This window comes from Cavia porcellus, unplaced genomic scaffold, assembly GCF_034190915.1.
Source record: "Cavia porcellus strain 051 isolate PalLab524CR breed Dunkin Hartley unplaced genomic scaffold, mCavPor4.1 scaffold_2, whole genome shotgun sequence".
NCBI lineage: Eukaryota > Metazoa > Chordata > Mammalia > Rodentia > Caviidae > Cavia > Cavia porcellus.
In genome coordinates, this window is record NW_026947485.1 from 64178024 (window position 1) to 64191979 (window position 13956).

The window sequence follows — 13956 nt, forward strand, 5'->3', positions numbered from 1 at the left end:
TTCTGGCCATGAGTCTTGCTCTTCCTTGAGCCTGACAAACACACTCACATCTCAGGACCTTTGTACCAAGTGTTTAATCTACTGCGATGGATTTTCTTTCTGATATTTCTCTTTTTTAATTTAAAATTTCAGCCCAAATATTACATTATCTGTGAAGCCTCTTCTAACTGCAATGTATAAGCTATAAACTCACTTCCTCAAACATTCACACCATAAAGTCACAAAGTCACTAGCTTCCATTCTGTTTTTCTCTTTTTTTGTAGCATTTATTACCATCTGGGCATACTGCACATTTGTATTTATCTATTGATTCTCTTCCCTAAGTAAAATACAAGGTCCATGGGAGTCTGGACTTCGCACTGTTTGTTACTTTGTCCTCAACACCTAAAACCGTGCTGCTCACGAGTATACTCTGTAGCCATCTGCAGGTTAGTAAGTGGCAGCCGTGGAGACAGTGCTGCAGGGCAGCAGGGACCCAGGATGTGGAAGCAGATGAGGGTTTCCTGTGTGACATCCTGTCTCCTTCAATACTTTTAACAGAGCATCCCTTATGTGTTATTGTGCAGTGAAATTGGATCTTTTTGACAAAGTGAAACCAAAAATTTAGTAAAGCCTTCAGATGCTTTTAGTGCCTGAGAAAAAATTCTTCTCAGAAGGGAAACTTCCACATCTGAGTTATATTGCTCCAGGCAAATGTATGACCTCAAGCCAATAACTATTCTAATGATCGCTCCTTCTCACTCAAGATCCCTAATATGTTACTTATCTATCCTGTACCTCACATGTTTCCACACAGAGATCACTTGAGGCACAATTATTTTGTAAATAATAAATGGACACCATTCATTTTGCCTCTTAAGTGTTAATAATGTAAACAAATGATATTCCAAATCCTTTGCCATTGCCATGAAAGACAAAGGATTGAACCAAAGGGTTGACTGCACCCACACTGAAAAATGCTGGAGGTTTCATAACCACTCAGCTGGCCTACAAACTGCTTCAAAGCTTGTTTCTTCTTACCTTTCATTTATTTCTTTCTCCTCTGAGCTGGAGAGTTTAGTCTGTTAGTGTGTGTCCTGGTATGCATTTTCCATTATAGGAAAATGTGAGTGTGATTCAAGTTAAATACACCTGAGGAGAATGCGTCTGCCTCAACTAAAAGCTTGATATGAAATTTTGAATAGGGATCCAATTATTAGTCTATTAGGTATTGTCTTATTCTCTCTGTGAAGGAAATTATTAAATATACCTCTACCCAAAGTGCAAGAGAGAAACACTGCCAGACTCAAAGTAACTGAACGTGGACCCTTTGGGCACTGAATTCTATGTCTCTCTGAAATAGTCACTATTTTTAAACAAATAAAGAACCAAGAACTCAAAGATTGATGGATATTGATGAAATGGTTATCAATGCATACGTAATTTCCACCCTTATTCATAAATTTCACAGTTAAAGTTCAGAGAGGCAATATTTAGTCATTCTTGAAAATTCACTTATCTAACAAACACAGTATTAAGTTTCTACTGTGTGCCATACCGGTAATGCAGTATAAAGCTAGCTTTTTATGACTTGACTTTCGAACAAAAATTTCTATTATAGTTCTTTTTATACCTCTAACACAGTATTTTCTCTGATTATCTTAATGAGTCAGAGTTGAAAGACTTTGGTTTGTTAAAATATACATAATCTTGCAACATAAATGCAAAATAATTAAAATATATAATCATTTTTTTACATAAAATTGTCCATGCATGAATCTCTAAAACTTTCTCTCAATAGTATAATAGTATAACTTACCTGAGCTGAATATTTTGAAAATGTTAGATGGAAAACTGGGTTCTCATACTGACCCTGTTTGGCTACTCTGGGTACATTAGGAGAAGTCAAAAAAGGTGAATAATTGTATAAAATTTGCCTATGAGTATACATCTTTATGGTAAAGGAGAAAGCACAATGAACAGGAAACAAAAAAGCTAAGGTTCTGAACCACTAAACACATCGTCTAAAAAGTGGAGGGTTTCATAGACAATCTGTGGAGAGAAAGTTCCAGAATTTGTTAATTCTGACTACGAATAACATTTTATATGATATTATTTTGTATTTTGTATGATATTTTATTCCTGTTATTGCCTGAGTAGTCTATATTTTCAAAGTATATAATACTAGTATTATTTCTCCAGGATTTAATATTTGAAAGACTTCATGGAGTTCTATTATAATTCTTTAGATGCAAAAATTATTTCTGTCGCTTGATATTGCAGACCCTGTCACAAAGCCAGTGGTGCAGAATCATCCTTCCTCCGGGGCTGTGGAATATGTGGGAAATATGACCCTGACATGCCAGGTGGCAGGGGGTACCCGGCTAGTTTACCAGTGGCTAAAAAATGGGAAGCCTGTTCGTACCACTTCCACCTATTCCTTTTCTCCCCAAAACAACACCCTTCACATCGCACCGGTGACCAAGGAAGACATTGGGAATTACAGTTGCCTCGTGAAGAACCCAGTCAGTGAAATGGAAAGTGACATTATTACACCAACCATATTCTGTAAGTTGTTTCAGTTGTTTTTAAATACTAATGACCTTCTATTCTTGCTGAAAAGGTCTCATAGAGTAGGCACAGAGCATATCTAAATCAGATGTCTTGATCATTATTGTCATTCAGCACTAGTTATGATAACATTTCCTAGGCACTGTCTTGTCATAAAATCTGTTAGCACAACCCTTCTCAAAAGTCAAGAATACAATGTGCAGTTCAGTCCAGTGTAGAATCTCATATACAGTGGAAAGCAAAAATCTCCTCCCATGAAGAAGAATGGATGACAAACTGATAGAAAAATGAGCTCTGTCACTGGCACCATGGAAAAAGAGTTTTCCTGAGTTATGCATTGGTCATACACTCAGTACATGACTATTCTCTCTGAACGTTTCCTCAGTTCTATTTTTAGAAGAAAAATTCAGGGAGCATCATCATCAGAGAAAACCAAATTATTCCAGAGTAAGCTCAGGTCCCCAGAAACTGGTCATTATGAGTATTTCTAGATTTCAGTTTTCTTTGGTTTTTTTTTCTGTTGTTATTAGTATTCCTATCTGTTTATTTGGTTCTATTTTTTGGTGTAACTCGTATACAGAATTAAGTTGATCACTCTTCAGTTTATGTCTTATTACCAGCACCAGCCCAAGCTAGGTCCTTCACTCTCCGTGTTGTGTTTTTTTTCCTGTCATTTCTACTCCATAGCATCACCTCTTTTATGTTTAACATTGCATTCATTAGAAATTACCAGCTTAGCACAGATTTCTCAGGTCTCTACACTAGTGACATTTGGGGCTAAGTAACTATTTATTATGGGAACTGCACCATAGAGGTGGGTAGCAGTTTCCCTGACTTTTACTCACTCCAATTGTAACAAGACGTCTCTGGACATTACCACATATCCTTTTAGGGGGAAAATACTCTCCAGTTGAGAACCAATGGCATTCCTATGGCATTAGGAAGTCTTGTTACCAGTTACTATGTAGCTCACAGCATGACTGCAGTGAGAGCTTAATAAAAGTGAGTTGTGGCAAAGAAAACCTGTGATCTCTGTGTATGGTGGCAGAGGTTTCCATTGGCTACACTATAAAAAGGCAATTAAGCTTGTTCCATACCTCCAATCACTCGCCAACGACACGTTCATTATAGAGGCTCTAAAGCACTGCACTCACATGCTTAGTGGGCAGAGAGACTAAAGTGAGAAGTGAACCAGTGTAGTCAGTGCCTGCAGAGCCTTAATTAAATAAATCTCTTAATCACTCAGATCCTTTTCCATAAGGTGGGTAGAGTTAAAACCTCTCACCACTTTGCTATGGCTAAAGGAGTCAAAAATAGCAAATGACTGACACAAAAAAAGCACTTGGTATATGGAGGCCATTTTATCATCAATACATTTATATTCTACTTTCTTCATTAAAGCATTGATACGGAGTTCTTTCGAGGGACTGTGTTATTAGCTCTTTGAAAAAAATTCACCAGCGTATATGAAAAATGCAGCCTTTCCCAACCAGATAACACTGAAGGCTAAAAGAGAGCACCAGCAATAGGGCAGGAAAGGAACCACTGGGAAGAAGACTAGAGCAAAATAATAATACAGATATACATAGATGTTTTGTTCACGCCAGCAAGATGAAGCTAAGAAAACAGAACCACTGAATCCAAAACTGGGCATGAGCCCACGTTTTAGTAGAAGAGAGAGAATATTACATTAAAATATATAAAATACAATGTCATGGATACCATAGGGATCTATGCAAAGCTGCATAGTAGCTAGGAATAGGAACTCTGGGACACAAAGGCTGGAGTTCAAACCTGAGCTGGCCACCTTACCTCTCTATGCCTGTTTCTTCATTTAAATAATGGTGATAATGATATCTTACTTCATAGAATTATTGCAAAAAGCAAACCTATTACTCTATGCAAAGTGCTTCAGATATTGACTGGACTGGCTCATAGTAAGTACTGTATAAATTATTATCACTTTAACATTATTAGCTCATTATTTCTAGAAAAAGTACTGGGGAAAATACTTCTTGCAGAAAGTGATATTTAAGTGGACTTGTAACAGTGGCATTATTTTTGTAACTGGACTGTTGGCTATATATCTTACAATGATTTTGTATAATCTTATATTAAGATAACATCATAGAAGTAGTCTGTCTGCCTTAAAGCATGAGCTTGTGTATAGATTCTCAAAGGAAATATAATCTGACTGTATATACTACACAATTAGCATTGGAGTGAAAAATTCAGATCTGGTGAAATCTGTTTGTATATGTTTTCTTCACTAAAGTTATCCTGACATGAATTAAAACACATGGAAAAGAAAATGTGAACACACTAATTAAATCAAATATAGGACTCGTGAACGTATAATTGTGTTCTGATGATTTAGTTTAAATGTTTGATATTCACATAAAAAGTAAACAAGGTATAAAACAAAACATAAAACAGCCAGATATCACATACTAAATGCTAATCCCAAAGAACAGTTGTTTAATGAGTAAGAGATAACAGAAAATGGCATTGTATCAAGGGATTATTGTTAATTGAAGAAAGCCTGGCCATGTTTGGTTTTGACTGTATGCTATAGCAAACATCATGCATTTTAGGGAGTGCAGTGGATACCATGGTGATTATGAGCACGTTATACACTTGGACAGTCTCGGTATGAGCCCTAACCTACCTTTATTAGTATGTGTAATGTGACTTCCTTTTCTTGTGCATCAGTTCCCTTAGCACCTAATCTGTGAAGTCTCCAGGGTCATGCTAATATCTATCTCAAAAGGAGTAGAGAGGATTAAGTGAGAGTACACTAAGGAATTAGTGTGGGACATATAGCAAGAACTCAATAAATGTTAGACCTTTCTTTTTTTTCTTTTTTCTTTTTTTTTTTTTTTTTTTTTGGTCTTTTTCCTTTTTATCGGTACCAGGGATCGAACTCACGACTGCCTGCTTGCCAGGCAGGCGCTTATGCTGCTGAACTAAATCCCCAGCCCCCTTTCTTTTTTTTTAAACCAAAACTACATTGACAACATGGCAGTGAGAAGATATATAGAAAAGTCTAAGACTTCTAGATACTATAGAAAACACCTGCAAAGAAAAAACTGAGAATTTTTATCTTCCCAAACATTATTCCTTAATTGAATATAGCTTATTTTTGTACAGTAAAACATCTTCTTTACATCAATTTTTTCTTAGACTTTTCTGTTTATGTATTCCAGCACTCACTTACCCACCCACTTACCTACCTACTTTAAAGTCTTGCTATAAATTTACCTGAAAACTTCCTAGGAGAAATCATTAAGCAATAACAGGCATATGAAAATATCATTTTTGAAAGACATTTTTTATTTTGCTACATCGTTCATTTTAATCTCAAATAGTGAGAATTAAATGTTTTTAAACATGTGAAACTCTTTATACCAATCTCATTATCACAGAATATAAAGATACACAGTGTTGCAAATACAAAAATGTGAGAAAAAATCATGATCAGACCTGTAAGTGCTAAATAGCATGCTTTAAACTCTAAAACTGTCTTTGGTTTCCTGTTATTTGAAAGATTAAAATATTCCAGTTTGAATAAGCTCATATTCTATAAAACATATTTTCTACTTACGAAATAAGCCTTTTTCTTTACATTCCTTTAGACATAGTCTATGAAAATTTACCATGAGTATATACTGACAGTAGAAAAGAGGACATTTAGAAAACTCACAAAACCGGGTTCTATTTACACATTGTAAAGACAATTTATTTGTATAGTTAAAAAAATTTTGACCCTATTAGTAATCATGAGTATAGTTTTATTAATTTTACATCTAGGTTTTTTTGTTCAATTACAGAAACATGCACTTAGTCAACATCTCATCAATATTCATTCACTCAGTCATAGTTCGATTTGATTAAAAACATCAGGGTCTTGCTTGTACTAAGAATTATGACCTATTACATAACGTGTAGAAAAACAGCCTGGGCTCCTCAGCTTAATAGTTTTTCTTGCCATCATTATCTCAGCCATGTTTTATTGCTTGTTTTGATTTTATTTTTCTTGCTTCCAAGTGTCAAGAATTAAATAAGTACAAGATTCATCACTTAGCCTGGTCTTCACGTAGCAGGAACCTTTGAGATCTGTATCATCCCATGTAAACTGGGAATTTGTGCCACATCTGAGTGTATCCCTCCCTGCTCTCCCTTCATTTGGCTGTTGCTCTCTTCTGACATCATCTTGTCTGGAAGGCTCACCTGTCCCCACTCCTTCCACTTCCACGCTGTCACTAGCATTTTGCTGTGCTCTGATAACACACTGCACTCCTCTCCTGGCCTCACTGTGTTGTGCTTTCCCTGGTCTTCACAGCATCCAACCCCAGATGAGTTTCGCTTTATACCTGCAGGACCTGCTCATCGTAGTATCTGTAGAGCAACACCTGATTAAGACCAAAATAAGGTTTTAGAGCTTGACTGAAATAGGTTCTCTTTGTGCACACCCTTTCAGATTCCAGAGTAACTTGATGACACTATGAAAAGGTTACATTCCCACTACAAAATAACAGCTTCATTATTGCAGTGCTTCCCGGATCCCTTTTTTTCCCCTGACCTTTAGCAAAGTTCTTCAATAATCAGGTAAATGTCATATTCTAATGTTCCCCATAGAAGTCCACATTGTAATTTAGAATTCCAGTATGAATAAACCATTTTATTATCTAAAAACACTGTTTCCATGACAGTTTTCTTCATGAAAGCAGAAACTGTTTCATATTTTGACAGAAGAAAAAGTTCTAACAAAAGCTAGCAAGATTGATTGTATATTTATGAGGTTATGATATCATAAACTGATACTAGCCTCAGTGGAATACAATGTCAAGTCGCTAATTCAGACAGATATATACTTGCAGTTCAAAAAATGTATATGCCTTCCAGCTCCAGCTGCGAATAATAACTGAATAGCCACTATATTTTGTTTGTAACATATGGCACTGCTGCAAGGGAGTACTCTCAGTGATAAAAATTAAAGGGGAAAAAAAAGGTCATTCTCGGTAAATACTTACCATCTGCTCCCAAGCAGGGTGGCAAGCAACATCGTGATGGAAATTTAGGTACTGTTCCCACCCAGCCATAAATTGTTAAAGAGAACAGATGATAGGTGATTTTACAAGTCATTTAGTAAACAGCTTATTCCTGAGGCAAAGGGTTCATTTCCACTGGGAACCCTCTGCCAAAGGCGAGAAAGTGAATCATAATCCAAAGTCAAAATGGAACTATCCTTCTGCAGTACCAGAGGCCCACTCTGGTTGAGTCACTCCAAATCTCTCCAAATGCATTTAAATAATGTTCTAGGCTCCAACTCAAAGTAAACACAAGGGCTAATGACCAGGGAAATAACATCAGTGTAGTGAAAAGAATATAGCTTGTAAGAAGCATGTATGGCATGAGATAAGCTAGATAGATTTGTGTGTGTGTGTATGCATACATGCATGTGTGTGTATGTGTTAACGCATGCATGCATGTGTGTGTGAATGCATGCATGCATGTGTGTGCATGTGTGTTTGTAGAGAGAGATAGATATAAAGACCTGTTCGTACACCGAAATGTAAATATTGGTTCTTTGAGCAGTAAAATTACAAGTGACTCTTCATAGTTCAGCTTCTCTAAATTTGAGGATGTTTTTGCAATAACATGTATTTTACAATCAGATAAATTATGTAATATTTTAAGGAATTGTGTTAGAGCAAGGAATTTATTTCATTGTTTTTGAGGGCTTGGTGTATGCTGGGCAAGTGCTCTATCACTGAACCAGACAAGAAGAAAGGAATCTGAATGCCTCCAGTTGTAGGGTTCCAAGACCTAGAGGAATTGCTTGTGGTGGCAGCAGGGGGAGGGAAGAAGCTGGAGATTTCAAGTGTTTGTTCTGATTTTTGTTTTTTGAGACAGGATCTCACTGTGTAATATAGGCAGGTCTTGAATTCAGTATGTAGTCCAAGCTGGTATTGAACCTGTGATGATCCTCCTGCTCAGCCTCCCAAGTGCTGGGATTATAGGTATGTGCCACCGTACCTGAAAATTTAGGGGCTTTGAGGCTGACTGTGAAAAGCAAAATGCAACATAACACAGAAATAAATAAAAAATTATGCCAGTCATGAAGCACATGTGAAAAAGTAGCAAAATCAAACATAAGTGAGTAGAGAAGATAAACGAAGATAATCCAGTTCTTCACCTTAAAACAATGCTTTATTCTAGAGTAATTTTTTAAAAATTCAATAATTGTCATTTGTCAGCATTGGCTGTAAATGACCATTGGCTTCCTCTGAAAGTGAACCCACCCTCCAAAATTGAAGAATTACTTCTCATGGGAATACTCCATTATGTTTTAAGGTCCCAAGGTAATCCCAAATGAGGAATTCACAAAAGGTTTTGAGTAATGTCAGCACACTGAAAAAAGTAATACTCACGACTACATGTGTTAAATTCTGAAGTAATCTGTTTTATTAGCCATATTCTGTAAACCTGAAAAGCCAGGGGGAAGTCAAGGGTCTAAATTGAATGACTGTATATTTATGATCACACTTGTCTTCTTCACCGTATTCAGCTTGCTGTACTCTCAGGAAGGCTTTTAGACTTTAATTCGTACACCCGGACTCAGGTCTCTTGCACTTAGTCCATTTCTGCCATTGGTTTCCTTCCATGTGAGTAATTTCTGGGGTCCCCTTGTTAGAAGTGTTTCTTCCTTAGTGCTCCATCAGTGCTGACGACTGAGAATGACCCTGCCTCTGCACGGAGCCTGAGAAACAGTCTCAGGAACCATGTCTCCAAGTACCTCATGTCCCCTCACCATGCCCGTACAGCATTGTGCACTCACCGACATTTCTTTAATGCTTTTGGTTGAGTTAGTGATAGCAAATTTTTAGCCCCATTACACTACTTATTTAGTGGAATTTGCATAAAAGCCTTCCACTTTACAAAAAGTACATTGTTCAAAAACCTAGCATGGTGGTTTCACCTGAGACTTCCTCTGAGCCTGAAGTGAGAGCACAGTGTGACAAAGTCACAGGTAAGGGCAGACATTCCTCATTTTAATTCTTCACCAATAATTCCTAATTACCTTGAATTTCAAAGTACAGTTCTTCTCTCCAACCCTGTGGACAGTACAGTCCATACGTCCATACCCCAACAGCAAATTCAACCAACCTCAGGTTGAAAAATATTTGAAAAAATATTGCACATGCTTTGAACATGTAAGTACTTTTTTCAGGTCATTATTTCCTAATTAATAGCTATTATAGTATTATATAGTTATAATAGTATTATAACTATTTATGTAATATATACTGTAATGTATACTGTATTCAGACTAAGTAATCTAGAGATGACGTAAAATATACAAAAGGACATATGTGGGTTATATGCAAATACTATACCATGTTATATCACAGACTTGAGCATCTGCGGATTTGGCTTCCTGAGGGCGACTCTGATATCAGTCTCCCAGAATATAAAGGTATGACGAGGCAAGCTTCTAGGTTTGCTTTCCAAAAGTAGAATTAACTTATGCACTTCCTTCACATTTCTCCACATTTACAGAAAGCAAATATATGTGTGTACACACTTATATATGTGTATATATTTTTTAGTTTATTTTTATTTTTATTAAAAAAAATAAAACCAAGGCAAAAAAAAAAAAAACAGAACAAAGTCAATCAAAATAAACCAGTGTAAAGTGACACAGGACTTCAAAACAATAGGAAATCAACAGTGGTTACCATAATGTCTCCTACTGTCTTCAAAATAGCTGCATATATCTTCAGACATAGTAAAAATCAAACAAAACATAACTGAGTAGAACCAATAAAAACAAAACAATGAATGTAATAAAGGACTTCAAAACAGGATAATAGTAAATCCAAACTGGCTACTATAATATATCTTGTTATCTTTGAAATAGCTGTCCATGCCATTGGCTATCACAAACAATCAAACAAAATATAACAAAACCCAACCCAACAAAACAGTGAAAATGATTCAGAACTTCAGAACAAGATAATAGGGAATCAACGACGGCCACCACCCTCAGAAGAGCCCCCATAGATACCACACTGCTCACGGCCATTCTCTGAATAGATGACCAGACCTCCAGCTTCAGACCTGCAAAGTCAGTGAACACTAACCGCTGTAAGCATTAAGTAGTATTCCACCTCAATAGCCATCATCACAGCCTGTGTTTCTCCAGATCACTACGTCACTTACGCGGGGGCAGGGGGAGAGTTGGCTCTTCTTGTTTCCCAGCCCATGTGCTGAAGGGTCTGCCATCTGGTTCTCGCTGCAGCAGCCCACACGTGGCACCAATTCGCAGAGAGGGCTTGCTTCTTGGTGAATTCTTGTCCTCTTTCCCTACAGTCCGTGAATGGCGCTGACTCATGGGAAAAGACTGGCATCTGGCTTTCCCCTCTCTAGCCCACACATGGTGCTGATTTGCAGGAAGCTATATATTCATATGCATGCGTGCGTGTGTGCGTGTGTGTGTGTGTGTGTGTGTGTGTGTGTGTGTGTGTGTTCCATAGCTAAATAAAATCCATTATTTGATGTTATCAGTTTCTGTTTTATCTTAGGAAAATTTTTTTTCCCAATGGTGGATTATGTCAAAAGGTGCCTCCTTCATGGAAAACCACTCTGGAAATCTGCAAACTTGAGATCAACTGTGTAGTATCAAAATAACTAGCATGGCATCAAGGTGCTTCAAAGATAGAAAAACTTTGGAAACTAGTCAGCAAAACCGTGTTTTTATATTAAAGATGAAAATGAGATGAATTTATGTGACTTCTAAAGAACACTTCATTAATGATTGATAAAATTACTTACTGTAAGGTCTAAAGACTTTTACAAGTATTTAGAGATGAGTAATTGGTATTTGTTCAAAACAAAAATCAGGATTTTTGAGAGTAAGTCATTATGGAGCAAACCAGTTTGTAAATTTTTTAAATTGTTTCCATTTCTTCTATACTAAATATATTACCTTATACTTAGTATCTTTCAAATAAATGTTTTTTGATTGATTCACTAATTACAGAATTAATACACAATTAGAAAATAATTTATTGTAGAACTAATAATTAAGGAATAAGAAAAATTTCTGATGTAAAAATTATTTGAATTAAACTTTATTTCTTTTTTGGAAAGTAATATAAATAATTAAATGCATATATTTTAAGAGTCCCAGCTCCGTTATTTAATAACTATGTGACTATGTACAAATAAAATTTTTAAATTGTATTATGAGAACAATATCATGTACCTCATGTGGTTGCTTAAAGACTAACTAGGGTCATATCTATATGGATTTGAAGTATCTTTGCATGGCAAATATCCAATAAATGTCATGATCAGCTGAAAAATGTGTACAGTCAGCCTAAAATGTGAAGGGTTTTAGATTGCAATCCATGATTTAGACTAGATAGGAAAACTTATGTTTTCTCAGACATACTGAGTTGTACAATGTTGACTTATGAGTTTTCTATGTAGCTGGGGAGTTTTTAAAATTCTCTCTCTCTCTCTCTCTCTCTCTCTCTCTCTCTCTCTCTCTCTCTCTTCTCTCAGCAATAAGACACATGGGGAGATTAGATCCCACAGGAATGCTAATTGTGTTTCAAGGGTATTGTACTGTGAGGAAAAAGACCATGGGATATCCATGATTTACTAGTTTATTGTTGATTAGTAGATATTTGTTAATCAAAGTGAAGATATATATTTTTCTAAATGGAATCCTAAGCAAAGCTAAGGTGAAGAAAGTTTAAAAATTATTTAACTGTTAAAATGTCATGAATATATATAACACTCCTACATCTATTTGCACAAATCTATGTTCCTTGTGAAACTAAGTCTTTGATAAATATTTGTATGACCTATCCTAGCACTGAGAAGAAATATAGAGAGCACTAAAAACATGATTGCCAAAGAGAAAACAGTGACCATAATATGCTGATAAAAGATTTCCAAGTACAATTTCTATTTCAGAAAGACTGTTTTTAACAAGATTGTACATTTACCAATACATTATTGAAATTTTTACATCCCAATGATGATGAAATTGTATGTATAACTGTAAATTAAACTTTAGGATTTCATTACTTCAAAGAAGTTCAAGCAGATCTAACATAATTTCAATTTTCATGACAATTTTCAAAACAAAATATATTTAGATCCTCATCATATTTTGGGAGGATCTGTCTTCCAAAGTCTCATGTGAAGATTTTCAATGGCAATAAAATGCTACTAAGCTCTCCAGAACTCAAAGCTTGTATTGTGATTATTTATGTTACCTCTCTATTTCTTCTTTACATTGATACAGATGGACCTTATGGACTTCGAGTTAATTCGGATAAAGGGCTGAAAGTAGGGGAAGTGTTTACCGTTGACCTGGGAGAAGCCATCCTATTTGATTGTTCAGCTGACTCTTATCCCCCTAACACCTACTCCTGGATCCAGAACACTGAAAATGCAACGTACGTCATCAAGTACGGGCCTGTCTTGGAAGTGGCGTCTGACAAGGTCACCCAAAAGACAACTGACTTTATGTGCTGTGCTTACAACAACGTAACAGGGAGGCAAGATGAAACGCGTTTCACCGTTATCATCACTTCTGTGGGTAAGTGTGACACAAAAGGAGAGATCCCAATAAGACACAAATGCATGCTGGCTTCGTTTGCCCCAATCACATACCTACCTGTGCCCTGAAAAATTCTTTCCTAGGTCAACTAAATCGTGGTGTCTGTGATTCAAAGAAAAAAAATAACTTGAAATGAAATAGAAGGAAATTATTGCTTTCCTGATTTAACAAATAGAAACTTCACAAAACGCAGTCACATTAGGTCACATAAGCAGATTTCTGAGAGCTGGGAACCTGGTTTTCTATTTGACAGTTTTATCATTGCTCTTCGTGGATTCCTTTTGTTCACCCTTCAAACACATGAAATTTATGGAACTTCTCAAGAATCTCAGTACCTTGGTAGTCACAAAACTGTGTTAAGTCCATAAAATTAGATGAATTGTAGAAATCACTTTATTTTCAGAAATGTCATCAACCCAAAATAGTTAAGAACCATCATCAAAACATGGATGCAACCAAATTCCGATTCTGACCTCTCTGTTTGTTTCTCTCAATCTCTCTCTCTCTCTCTCTCTCTCTCTCTCTCTCTCTCTCTCTCTTCTCCCTTGCTGTCATTTCTCTCCTCCCGTCAATATGCTTTCACTGTCCTCTATTATTTCTTGTATGATTTCATTCATTCCCAAGGTTTCATATAACATTGGTGCATCTAAAATATCTTTAAAGCTCTAGAACTGTATGCCCCGATGTTTTGGAATTAGCAGGCAGAATAGGAGCCCAGAATATCAAAACTGAGCTATCTTTACCCATAAATTACTATTCTGTCT

The 13956-nt window shown here is 36.2% G+C and overlaps 1 protein-coding gene across 4 annotated transcripts in view; it reads left to right on the top strand.

Moving 5' to 3' along the window:
* The window catches only part of Hepacam2 (HEPACAM family member 2), a 38877-nt gene that overhangs the window by 8577 nt on the left and 16344 nt on the right, over positions 1-13956 (top strand). For all 4 annotated transcript variants that reach the window (XM_013158140.2, XM_063242700.1, XM_063242699.1 and 1 more), the window contains exons 3-4: positions 2263-2547; positions 12875-13171. In XM_013158140.2, coding sequence (XP_013013594.1) covers positions 2263-2547; positions 12875-13171 — 582 coding nt within the window. The remainder of the gene's footprint in view (positions 1-2262; positions 2548-12874; positions 13172-13956) is intronic.